The sequence below is a fragment of the Microcebus murinus genome, chromosome 12 (assembly GCF_040939455.1).
Source record: "Microcebus murinus isolate Inina chromosome 12, M.murinus_Inina_mat1.0, whole genome shotgun sequence".
Taxonomy (NCBI): domain Eukaryota; kingdom Metazoa; phylum Chordata; class Mammalia; order Primates; family Cheirogaleidae; genus Microcebus; species Microcebus murinus.
The window spans coordinates 62,069,614-62,083,321 of NC_134115.1; the positions used below are offsets into that span (position 1 = coordinate 62,069,614).

Below are 13,708 nucleotides of genomic sequence, written 5' to 3' on the forward strand. Positions count from 1 at the left end.
GTCTATATTATTCAGATGTCAGTTTTCCCTAAATTGTTCTACAGATTGAATAAAATCCTGGTTAAAACCAGAGAATCTTTGTGTGTATGCATGTTTTTATTGACAACCTGACTAAAAAATGTATATAGAAATGCAAAGAGACAAGAGCAGCCAAGATGATCTTGAAGAAGAAGTAAGATGGAGGACTTATATTAGTAGTTATTATCAAGACTTACTATGAAGCTATAGAAATTAAGACATTTTGGTGAAAAAACGCTTGATAAATAGAAGAGAAAATAAAGTTTAGAAATAGAACCAAATATATAAAGCCATTTGATTTATGACAAAGGTGATATGGCAGCACAGTAGGATTAAAGATGGACTTTTCAATAAATGATGTTGATTCAATTAGATATCCATATAAAAATGAAAAGAAGAAAAGGAATCTTGATCCTTACCCCACGCCATACACAAAATCAATTCCAGGCTGATTGTAGATCTATATGTGAAAGGTAAAACAATAAAGCCTCCAAAAACCAAGATAGAAAGAGACCTTCATCACCTTGGGGCAGGTTCTATTAAAGCAAAGAATTTCTGTTCATTAAAACACACCATTTAGAGGACTTGCAGGTGGCCGAAGACAATGGAGGCTGTGTACAAATTAACTTCCCCAAATCTCTACAAGCTGTACTGAATAGCTTTGTAGCTACAAAAGTTCTCTACAAAATCATACCCCCACCAATAACTAAAGACAGAGAACATTGAACTGTAAAATAACTGCAAGCAAAAAAGAGAAAAATTAACAAGTTTCCCCTGTGCTTTTGCCCAACCCTTGCTCTGGTGCAAGGTGTTGCAGCAGAGGCAGGCTGACAACACTGGCAACGGCAGAAGATGGGAGCCATTTAAGCGTGAACTGGCATAACTACCAGAAGGACTACTCCACTCTAAATCTGAAGATATAAAAGCATCTGGATTTAGAACCTGGAGGTCAAAAGTTCACAAACAGGTATCTGTAGGGTGAAGGAAGTGAGAAGAATGGTGACCTCCGGGTGGGCATTCATGGGTACAGTGTATGAAGGCAGCTTCTGAATCGTTACTGATAGTCTTTTTCTGGACCCGCATGGTGGTTACCTGGATGCTCTCCTTAAATCAAAATAATTAACCAAAAATTCAAGAGTAATCCCAATTCCCTCAGCTGCTTCCTGGGCTATAAACTCTTCATCGATCTCAAGACTCCTTTCTCCTACCCCAAGGCTCCTCTCTTGATAAAAGAACTAAAATTTTTTGAGCACCTATACTGCTTTTGGCCCTTGGTAAGATACTTTCTATTGCATAACCTCATCTAATCCTTACAAGTCTCTGAGAGATAATGCCCCAGTTTTATAGATGAGAAACAAACTGGGAAAGGTGAAATGACTTGCCCAACATCACTGTATCTCTATTAGGTTAAGCTGCATGTAACAGAAGAAACAGATTATCACTGACTGAAAGATAGTTTCTTTCTTTCTCATATAAAAGATGTCCAGGGGAGGCAGTACAGTGAAGCTATGACAGCTCCACGGTGTAAGCATGGACCCAAGTTCCTATCTTTATGCTCCACAATCCTAGAATGATATTTCCTTCTCAAGGTCACCTAATGGCCCAAGATGGCTACTAGAACTCCAGCCATCCCATCCACATTCCAGCCAACACAAAAGAGAAAGAGAAAAAAGGGTAAGATCCTCCTTTAAAGCAGCCTTTCTAGAAGTCCCATTTAACACTTCTACTTATATCTCATTGTCCAGACTTAGAACTGTGGCCATATCTAGCACGAGAAGCTAGGAAATGTACATTTTCAGTGGAGTAGCAACACATCCAGTTAAAAATCAGAGTTTTGTTGTGTTACTGAACTTGGAAGCAGGGAGGGAGGAGTGGTAAGGACATTGGTAAAGACAACCAGCCACCTGCCAGAGACACCCAGCTGGGAAGTGATGGGGCCGAGATTCAAATCTAGCTAGTGGCCTCTCCATAGGTTACCCATCCCTTCCTCCCAAGCCATGCCTCTCTGACACCTTCCCCCAGTGACGTGAATGCCTGGGGGAGTAGCAGGGGACAGGAGCTCTGTGGCAGGGTGGGGGCAGAGGCAGCAGGGCTGTGAAGCTGGCTTCTCTGGGGAGTGCTCCTATTTTTCCATGGCACCTTCCCTCTCCCCACTCTAGAACCCAGAGCTTCCCTGAAACTCCAGGTTCTTTGTCACAGAGCTCACAGTGCAGCGGTGATGAGACGGGGGCATCTTTTCATGGGTCATTGGCAGTTGAAGATTAGAAACATACTAGATTTGTGTTTCCTTCAGTTTTGCCACATTAAATAAACAATCACGTGCGGTCGCAGAAATTTCTTTACAGAAAACATTGCAAAGTCTTCCAAAGGACAGGTCTGTGCCTTCAATGCAGGGCTGGGGCCATCTCCGAGGTCCCCGCTGATTCCAGGGCTCCGAACGGCTGCAGCTGGGGCATCAGCCCAGCGCGGGGTTTCAAGAGGGGAACAGCAATGGGGAAGAAGGTCCTTAGCAGAGAGGCCAAGCCGTCACCAGAGAAATCAGGCCAGAATTGTCAATGCTCACAGTGGAAATAGACCTAACGGGACTTGAAAAATAGAAGTTGACATTTGAAATCACCAAAGTCAACAGTCACTTTGCAGGAGAAGAATAGTGATAGGGAACCTCAACGAAGAGAAAGAGCCAGATGTTAGAGCCCAAAGCAAGTGCCCAGAGGCTGTCTCCGTGAGGTTCCGGAAGACAGAGCTCCAAATGTGCTCAGGGAAGCCTGAAGGTCTACACTTGTGCCAGCGTGGGAAACTCCAACAGTGAAGGACCGAAGAATGTGCTTCTGGATGGAGTCCCTGGCCTTGTCATCCCTCCTACCAGCAAACTCCTGGCACCCGTGAGTGGGCTGGGGACAAATTGACGCTAGAAACAGGTGTATAAAGGAGGGAACCTCCTAGAATGCATCAAGGAGGGGCCACTATTCTGCCCATTTCTGTGACTTTGTCTACCAGGAGTCACCTGTATTTTGAGAGATTCCAGGGTTTAAGATGATAGCCATGCCACACAGTGTGCTGTAATATCAATCAATCCTTACTATGTTGACACAGAGTCAGAGAACTGGGCTGTGGAAGGACCCCAGGAGTTACCTGGTCCAAATCTCTCATTTTCAGTGGGGGAAAAACAACCGGGGGTGGCTTAAAACAACAGAAATTTAGTCTCTCACAGGTCTGAAGGTCAGACATCTGAAATCAACGTGTCGCCAGGGCTGGCTCCTTCTGGAAGCTCTCAGGGAGACTCCCCCATGCCATGCCTCTCTCCCAGCCTCTGGTGGCTGCCGGCACCCCTTGGCATTCCTTGTTTTGCAGACACATCGCTCCAATCACCACCTCCCACACATAGCGTTCTCCTCTGACTGTCAAATCTCCCTCTGCCTTTCTCTTAGAAAGGAACCTGTCACTGGATGTAGGGCCTGCCCAGGGAAGCCAGGGGCATCTCATCATGAGAGCCTGAAGCTAATTATATCTGCAAAAAGCCCTTTTCCAAACAGGGTCACGTTCATAGGTTGCAAGGGTTAAAACATGGACATGTCTTTTTAGGAGTCATTGTTCAACCCACTGCAGTGATCTTGGGATGGCCTTTCTCCTCTCTGACCATTAGTTTCCCCATTTGTAAAATAGTGAGGAAGGCAAGAGCTTGTTTACATGCTGTGGTTTTACAAGTGTTGCCTTCATGGACACCAATGGGTCCCAACATCCAGGCATCAGCAGCTAGTGCCACGCTGCCCGTGGCCCCAAGCAGTTAGGCATAGAGCAAACTCAAATTCAAGAAACATTTCTCAACTCTCTAGAACTTCCTTTGACCAGAGACTTCTGAAAGCTGTTGGGGGAAGTTGGCTTGTGGTCACACCACAAATAGGAATGCTTTATTCAACTTTGAGCCCTACTTCTACGGGAGAGAATATTCAACGACAGCAAGTATAAGAAGAGGACAGGCTGAGTGTGGGGAGGGGCTGACAAATACAACCTATGCAGGCTAGAGCTGGAGTGAGGCAAATAAAACACTAACTTCAGGTGCAAAAATTAAGGAGGAGCCAAAATACCTCAGTAATCAAGATAAAACATATTTTAATGCTATATTTTTAAAAAATCAAAACTAATGCAAAAAAAAATTCATAATGAACAAAGTATCAAAATTTAAATAAAGATAGAATCCAACCCTGCACTTGCATGACTCACCTCATTTGCCTCACTCTAATCTTGGTCCGGTGAATCCTGTCTTTATATAAAATTTTGATAATTTGTTCATCATGGACTTTTTTGCACTAAATTTGATTTTTAAAAAAATCACATTAACATAGTTTATTTCATCTCGATTACTGAGGTTTTTGTCACTTCCTTACATTTCATACTTAGCTCTGGACTTGTGAGTTACAGCTGGAGGGACTGGGGCTGTTTAGCCTAAAGTAAGGGATGCCCCTGAGGATATGGTCACTGCCCCCACATCTCAGAGTGACTGTGTGGGTCAGGGGGGCCAAAAGGATCTGAGTGGCCCTAGAGGAACCTGAGGGGGTGGAAATTAAGGGGAAAAGAGTGAGTCCTCTGCTACAGGAAGATCTGAGAATGCGATGGGAGGCTAGACTAGATAATTTCTCGGAGCAACCCTAATACCCTGTGATTCCAACAGGCGGAGGGGCTGCAGATTTCCCTGCGTAACCCTGATCACCTTGTAACTGTGGGGAAACCTAAGAAATGTTGCCTCTTGCTTCAAAGACCATGGGCACAGGAATTGGGTCTTCTGGACTTTTAGAAACCACTGTGATTGATGGCCCTGCCACATCTTGGGGGACTCGTGTGGATTTTGCACCACTTTGGGGTGAAGTGAACAGCCTCAAGGTGTCCCATGCATGGGACAGCAATGGGGGAGAGGCCAGATCCCTTACCAGCCCCAAGCAAAAAAAAAAATCAAAAAAAGGAAGCAGTGATCTGTTGTTGATATAAATATCAAAACATTGCCTCCAAAATACACCACAAAAAATTATCTTTCTAAAATGCATTCCTGTGTCCTGCCCGCAGCCCTGCATGGCTCCCCCCAAATAAAATTAATGCTTCTTAGAGCAGCATTCGAGGGGGGCCCTTCTCTTGGCTCTCATCTCCACGTGGCTGTACAGATCTCACATGCAATCATTTAATCTTTGGTCTTTAAGCCTCTCTATTTAGTTATTGTACCATCTGCTTTCACGGATTTTTCTTCTTAGTTTTCGTGCTTTCCTCAAATTTTATACTATTTTCAGATGAAAATATTGAGTATCCCCGGACCTAACTCTCTTAATAAATTGCAAACTTTGACACCTTTAAAAATAACACTTACTGAAATAAATGAGTTATTTCTGCTCATTATTCAAGATCTCAAAAAATTTTTATATATGCATTGATTTTGGTATGAAAATACTTCTTTCGACATTTCCTAACCAGGTGCCAGCGTGATGTAAAGAGTTGTTTACAAAATGTGTCCTAATGATTTGCCATTTCTTGACAAATCAATAAATCATCTGTGCAGAGTTGGCTCTGATTGAGATTAAATAATGAATAAAAATTATATACATATAAATTTTCTTTATTATGAAGCTTATTCTTGGAAGGAAATTGGGTCGGTAAGAACCCTGGGGTAGGGTGGGATTTATCTGAACACAGAGAAGACAGAAAAGAATTATGTGCGCTGCTGTATGGAATTTCGGCTGGTGTTCAGAACTGAGAAATGGATGCTACCACCCTCACCGGGGCTGGCGTCACCTGATGTTTCATAATACTTATACAGAGAATGGTGTGCTGTTAAAATACTCACACACGTGCCATATTACAGGGTCCTTGCAATAGCCCTACAAGATAAGCAGGGCTGGGGGTAGTAACCCCATGGGAGTGGACAGAGGCCCCCAGGACCGAAGCCCTTTGCCTACAGGCCTGCCCCCAGTCACGACAGCACAAAGGTGCCAGGCAGCACACCAGCCGCTTTGCACAAGCTGCCGTCAGTCTTCCAGATAAACCCGGAGGAGGGTATTTTTACTACTGTCCTACAGATATGGAAACAGAGGCTCAGAGAACTCAAGTTCAAGGTCACAGAGCTGGGTAAGTGGCAAGACTGGGGTTTGAACTAGTCAGGCAGATCTATAGCACATGTTGCCCAAAGTCCATTTGAGAAGTTTTTTTTCCCCCTCTCCGGGACAGCATCGAGAGACTGGGAAATGACATTCCGGGTCAAAAGAGCACGGGATGAAACTTTGGCAGAGTCTAAAGGGCCCTGTCACTGACACCAGGGCTGCACCTCTTCCACGCATACTGTGTTCTGTGCCTTCAGAGTATCCTTGCCTCATTTGGTTTTCACAGTTCCCTAGAGAAGCATGCAGCAGAGGGCTGGCTACCTCCATTTTATAAGTATGTGAGGCTCAGAGAGGTCAAGTGATTTGCTCAAAGTCACACAGGACAATACATGTGCACTTATGCCAACATCATCAGACAAGGTGATCACAGGAGGTGGGCCTGGGGACTAAACGGGGCAGACCAAGGCACTGACCTTTCCTGAGATGGTCTTGATCTGCTTAGAGCTCAGGGGCTCGAAGTCCACGCCGATGTAGCCTTCCATGGCAGCAAGCAGATTCTTCCGGAGGCAGCGAGATGAGTTGGCTTCCGTGTGCACCTGGTCCCACCAGGAAGGCTCGTACCAGCCTGGGATGATCCACTGGTACTTACTCCCGTACATGTTCTCCTCGTAGGCCTGCAACAGATGGGGCGACTATGAAGGCACCAAGAGTGGAACACTGTTCGGGGCTCTCTGCCCTGCGAGAAAGGTGGAGCGAAGTCAGGCTTCCTCTTACTGAGGATTTATTACATTTTTTATTACTTGCTTGGCTTCCTTCTTGTCATTTCTCAAAGTGTCCAAGGTATTTTATGGACAACATGTATAATAAAATAATAAACACTGAATAAAAATTAAAACATAGGGGCCTGGGAAAATATAAATTATAATATGTTTACAGGCGGTAAAGGGAACCGAACACAGACAAGCAAACCAAAGCTTCCAACACTCTACATAATTGAGCTGCAAATTGCACTGTGAATTTCCTGGAAGCCCAAGAGAAAAGGACAATAAGATTATTTATATAATTTACATTATCAATAAAGAGAAAACATACCAACACTTTGGAGAAACAAAGTGTTTTCCAGTCTTTAACCCTCAAAAAATGCCTCATGGGGAAGATACCGTCAAATTAGCCAGCCTGGTATCAGCATTGCCTCTACAACAGATTCATAAAGCTGGTTTTTGTAAAGATCTTTACTAAAAGCTAAGGTCATGTCTCAAAACACAACCCAGGGGGAGCAATTTTCAAGGGGCCACGACAGTTTAATCTAAGGGTGCAGCTCACATAAGATGCCCCTTGCTTGGCAAGCTGAGAAGTCTCTCTGAATCTTTACCCAAAGGACAGTGTGAATAAATTCAGACCTTAAGAAAAATGTCCCTACATTTGTGTGCTTTACATGCATCTTATTTGATTGTCACCCACATTCCCCCTGGGAGGTAGTCAGGGTAGAGTTTGGCATTCTCATTCTAGAAATGACAAAACTGAAAATCAGAAAGGGAAAGTAACTTTTCCAAAGTCCCATAGCCAGGGAGAAAAGGCAGGCCCGGATCTAGGTCTGTTGACTTTAAGGCCACGAAGCCACACTGCCTGGCCCCCATTTAAATAAAATAGTCATCAGAATGTTCTAATGTACCTCTATTTGGCTTTGATTCTTATTATAATTATCTTATATCAGGAGAAGCATGCTTTTTGATAGCTTAGATGCACACAGAAAAATTCTATTTTGTAGGATTGTCATGTTCCATTAAAATTGGGTCCAGAAAAAAGTTTCTAGGTAGTGGTCATGTTCCCATCAGTAATCACAATTCCCAGAAGTGACTGCAGAGAGCAGTGGCGGATGGAGATGCCCCCTACACCCCGTGTTGGCCTGTACACATTCTAAAATGCAAACCTTAAGCAATCTTTCAGTTCGTCCTGGGGAGCCACCATGCTGGGAAACCCTTGCTGTGGTGCCCTTTCTGTTCCTTGCCTGGTGCAGGGCCAGGGCAAGCAACTGGGAGGATGCAGAGAGAGGAGCCCGAGAGATTGCTTTGGCCCCCGGTAAGGTCCAGCCTGCCCCATACTTAGGCTTAAGGAGGCTAAGCCAGGTCTGTCCACAGGAAGGTTAGAGAAAAGTCACTGTCAAGGCTAGAAGCCAGAGGGGTACTCTCCCCACCCGCAGGTCTGGGGAGGCGACTCCTCTAAAAGTCCCTTAACATCTGAGCCAGCCCAGCCTGCGCTGTGGAGCATCTCACTGGGGTTCACGTGAGTTAGAAGATTTGTTCCCTGACTTAAGCTCTGACCCCATCTCTGTGGCCTCCCCCCAGCGGTTCACTGAAGCCTCTAGAGATTAAACTCTGTTTAACAAAAGACCCCTCAACTGTCTCAAGGCAGTGATCACACTGCCTCTTCCCTAGACTCCTCCAATGATAGGGGGCCTTCACCTCTCTCATTTTAGACACTATACTCCTCATAATACCTCAGATCATAGTCATTTTTCCAGCAAGTATTATACATTAAAATTGCCCCAACCAAAATTGTTGTGGAAAACACAGAGGACCCTCATATTTTAATTCCCTAAGAAAAATCTCAGTTTAAGAAAATCATGCATCTTCTGGGTTTTCCTTTAACACTGTGGTCCCCAACGCCCGGGCCATGGACTGGTTCATGGCTTGTTAGGAACAGGGCTGCACAGCAGGCGGCGAGCCAAGCTTCATCTGTATTTACAGCAGCTCCCCATTGCTGGCATGCCACCTGAGCCCCGCCCCTGCCCCATTCCCCATCCCCGAGCCCCCAGCCCTTCCCCCACCCTGTCTGTAGAAAAATTGTCTTCCATGTAACTGGTTCCTGGTGCCAAAAAGGTTGGGGGCCGCTGCTCCAATGAATGAGATTTAGGCCACAGAAACTTTTTTTTTAAGTAAAGATAACACCAGATCCTGGCTGGGGACAAAACTTTTGAATAAAAGGGTCATCATAATCTCAGGTCATTTAATCAATGGCAGAACCTGTGAGGCTTCACAACCCTCATCTTTTACCAACAGAGGAGATCCTACAAATATTGAGCCCTTGTTAATGTGCTTGGCCACTTTTATATATTGTTTTATTCTTACAACAATCCTATGAGGATTGTGCTATTATCTCAATTTTATAGATGAAGAAATTCAGGATCAGGGATTGAGGGATTTGTCCAAATACATACAGCTAGTAAGTCAAAGAGACAAGACTCAAAGCCTAGTTTTTAATTTTCTCTGCTTTTCTTAGCAAAACAAAACAGAAAAAAAAAAAACTTTTTGGAAGCTTTCTCAGTTTTAAAGAGTTACAGCAAGAAGATAGTACCACTTATGAGGAAGTGGGGCCACCCTACCTTCCTAATAAGGAGTCAAAAGATGCAGAGTGAGGATATAGAAAGGCCTTCTGACCAGACAGTAAGACTGATAATTATTTGTGTGATAATTAAAACCACCTGATAATTAAGAGGCAGCACTGAGCGGGAAGTTTGGAGCAGAAAGTTAGATCGCCCATGACAGTTCTACGACTTGCTATTGTCCTGTTGTGAGCTGTTTTTCCAGAAAACAGAAGCTTAGTCCATTTGAATGAAAACACATTTTGTTTAGAACATTAGTCAATTTTGATGAAGATAAAACTTTTTCTAAAATGGCTTCTGACTTTTTCGGAAAGAAAAAAAGAATACAGGCCTGACGCTGTGGCTCCCGCCTATAATCGTAGCACTTTGGGAGGATCATTTGAGGCTAGGAGTTCAAGACCAGCCTGGGAAACATAGCAAGACCCCCATCTCTGCAAAAAACAGAAAAATTAGCTGTGTACGGTGGTGTGCCCCTGTAGTCCCAGCCACTTGGGAGGCTGAGGCAGGATGATTGCTTGCACCCAGGAGATCAAGGTTGCAGTGAGCTATGATGACACCACTTCACTCTAGCCCAGGCAATAGAGTAAGACCCTGTCTCAAAAAAATTAAAAAATAAATAAAACAGTCAAGCAGCACTAGATTCTCTGCCACATGCCCGCTGAGTAACTCTGGCTCACACCACCTTTGGGTTTCATTTTCTCATCAATAGACTGGAAAGCACAGCCTGCCTCACTGGGTTGATTTAAGAATTAAATGAGATCATTTGTGCACCATGCCTGGCAAACACCATATTCAAGAACTTTATAGCTGCCCCTTCTTGTTCCTTCCTCCTTTAGGTAACTCTTCCAGACATCAGTTGCTGTTATGGGCCATGCATGATGATGCTCTTGGGCTTAGAGAACACTGCCCCAAACATCAAATGACCCCAGACAGTTGTACATAGAGTTTTGGGTCCACTCTTTTGTCTCCTTTCTAGCGGTCAGATCTAGACTGTCATTTTCATTGTCATCAAGTCCCTCTCCTCACTCCGAATTTGCTGCTTTTAAACTGCTATGGGCTTGGAAAGTAGGGAGCCTGGATTGCTAAGCATATGTTAGAGCAAAAGTAAATAGGCCTTGAGTGAGGGTCTAAAAGGCTCTCACGCAAGGGAGTTAGAGTGGGCTTAGGTATATCACCCACCGTCTAACACAACTGCGGAGATGCCTGTGGGCCTCCTTTCTGGTATTCCCAAGGTCAGAAGCGCTGATACTTTTGGGCACGTGAGCTCTAAGCAGGTACTGGGATGCTTCTCTGTCTCCTCTGCCACATGGAGAGTTCCTGGAAGATGGGGCCATGCCAGCTCTCCCCTGGGTCCCTAGTGCTCACTACAGTGCCTGGTATACAGAAGGCACTCCATAAATGGTTGTGGAGTGCCCGAGTGAATGTATTTCTGGTTTGCTTGGTTGCCTTGGCTTTCATTTTCTCTGCCTCTGGCAGAACTATGCTCTCAGAACCTGTGGCTGCCAAACAGGTCCCACAGGTGCTGATGGGTGGTCCTGAGCTCACGTTCTTCAGCCCCATGGACCTCTTTGGTTCTTATTAGCTACAGGCATGTAACCATGACATGAATTTGAAAAAAGATCCAATCTCCTCTTTTTATTTATTAAGTTTCTTTTTGCATTCTCCTCTCCCCATACAAGAAGGACATCTCCTTTTATATTAAGGGTCACAATAGCAATTGTGATAAAACCTAACCTCAGTGAAGCAGTGAACACTTGGGACAATGCTCCCCCTATGGTGGCTTCATTTAAGCCTCTCGACAACCCCGTGAGGCCTATAAGGCAGAGATCATTGCTTCCATTTTAGAGATGAGGCAGCTGGGGACCAGAGATGTGAAGTGACCTGCCTGAGGTCACACAGCCAGCAGAGCTAAAACCAGAACCCATATCAGAGTGGTTGAGAATTTAGAATGGATCACCGAGGATGGAGGAGAAGACAAGAGCGACATGCCATGCTCATACTGTGCTAGAGCCAAAATGAACATTTTGCCACAGGGCTATAAATAGGCCTTGCATTTGCTGGCGTCTGCTCTCCCATTGGGTGGCAGTTGCAATCTCGAGAGCACAGCAACACGCTGTAAAGTTCGCACTGCAGCATTTGCGTGGCAAAGACACGGTTGTTTCCATCTGGCCTGTGGTCTGTCCCGACAGGGGCAAGAAGGCTCTCTGGGGGGTCCCTGCCCTGAACAGCCCCTCCCTCCATCACACCTCAGTCTTGATACAGCGTGAAGACATCGAGCAGAGTCTCCTTGGAACCTTCTGGACCCGTCAGAAGAACTCCTTCCCAACCAGGCAAGATTGTATGTCCTCAAAAGCAGATTCCAGCCAAGGGTTTGGCACATGGACCCAAAATACAACCAAAACCCCCTGAGAAATTCCTTAATGAGTGAAGCAGCCAGCAAAGGGTCTAAGGGAAACCCCATTGCAAAGTACCATAGGTCTGACAAGAGTGAAGAGGAAAGCGGGAGGGGAAGGTGGGTGGTGCCCCTATGCCATGTGGAAGGCAGGCTACCTGGGGTTTGGGTCAAAAAGAAGACAGCCGTGCCATCTGTCCTCAAGTGGAAACCATGGCTGGAAAAGTCACTGGGAAAACTGTCCCAGCGCCTGGCACAGAGTGAAGTCACAGCCATGCCTGGGCTTTGCTTTGGCTTGGATCAGAACATGAGGTTCATCTGCATTTCTTGCAAACGGGAGGTGGCCAGGGCTTAGTGTGGCATCTTCGAGGATCATTTTTATTAATTTATTTTCCCTGTAGTTATTTGTTTTCCTCATTTGGTCAACTCCAGCCACCCACCATGCACCAGCTCCTCGCAAGGCTCTGGGGATATGGAGGGGACAACCTAGTTTCTTTCCTGCAAGAAAGCTTGTTCTCCAGTTTGGGGCATTATTTTCCTTCTTAAAATGGGCTATTTCAGGACCCTAGGTAGTGAGGAGCAAGATTTGTAAGTTTTTAGAGTAAAATTATTAAATCTACTCGTACTACATTTTCAATTTTTCTTATATTCCTCCTTCTATTTTAATGTGGAAAGACCTCTTGCTACTCTTCACTGAGACAAAGAATGCTCAATGCAATTCTGTGAGACCCACCAGCAAACTCGCCAGCCCAGCAGTGGCTCCTTCCATCTCCAGACACCTAAGATCTTATATAAACAAACAAAAAAGATTGCTGACGTTTACCAAGGTCTCATAGTACCCGTGCATCAGGTACTGTGCAAAGGGTTCCTGCTCATTGAATCCTCACAGCAATCCTGTGAGATAAATGTTATCATCCCCATTTTATGGATGACAAAACCGAGGTCCAGAGAGTATAAATAGCCAGCCCAGCTTCAGTACCAAGCAGCACAGCAGGGATTCAAGCCCAAGCTGACTGGTTCCTGAGTGCCAAGCTCCATCCAAGGTCTCCTGCAAGGTCAGCCTCATAACCTCTCCCTCCTTCCAGCTGAATCAGAAGATGATCAGACGATCAGGCAGTTCTCATCTTGCTCCTGAGCCTTCGGATGAAATAATCCCGTGAGACTGTGGCTTTCAGCCACTGCTCTGTCCTCGCCCCTGGTCTCTTTTCAGTTCCTGCACCTGTCCTGAAACGGCACCAGGAGCTGGGCAGGGCACCCCAGGTGGGATTTCCCCAGCAGAGAGCAAAGGGACCACCCTGCCCTGGGTGTGGACATGGAGTCTCAGGTCACTCTCTGTCACTGTGCTAACCCTGGTGACCTCAGTCACCAGACTCTATAGTAAACTGGGGGTCAACTGAGATATTCAAAGTCACTTTTCTTCTCAACACACAGTACTCCCCAGCCACACCTCTACCACCTTGGACTTCAGTAGCTGGATTTGTTCTAATATATCTTATATTAGAATCATTAATCTCCTTGGATTTCATCAAATATTCCAACCTGTTAAAGTTCTTTGAACCCTGGCTCTGTCATCTAACGTATTTCATGACTTCTAAAATTCCTACAAACCTATTTATAACTTCATCCAGGTTATACTGACAAAAAGATCAAAGAGGACAGAGATCTGTGGCCCATCACTGGAGAATACACCTAGAATAACCTCAGTCTGAAGAGAAGCTTCTTGGGTAGACAATGACTCACCCAATGGGGCTCTCATTCTGCTGAATTTTCTCCTGAATGGGGTGGAGGATTAGGAGCTGGGGCATCAAAATGGAAACAGAGTTACTTCCTGTGTTA

At 45.2% G+C, this 13,708-nt stretch overlaps 1 protein-coding gene across 1 annotated transcript in view; it reads right to left on the bottom strand.

Moving 5' to 3' along the window:
- GABBR2 (gamma-aminobutyric acid type B receptor subunit 2) overlaps positions 1 to 13,708 on the bottom strand; it is a 372,486-nt gene that overhangs the window by 158,830 nt on the left and 199,948 nt on the right. Inside the window, exon 6 of the mRNA XM_012769020.3 lies at positions 6,572 to 6,772. Coding sequence (XP_012624474.1) covers positions 6,572 to 6,772 — 201 coding nt within the window. The remainder of the gene's footprint in view (positions 1 to 6,571; positions 6,773 to 13,708) is intronic.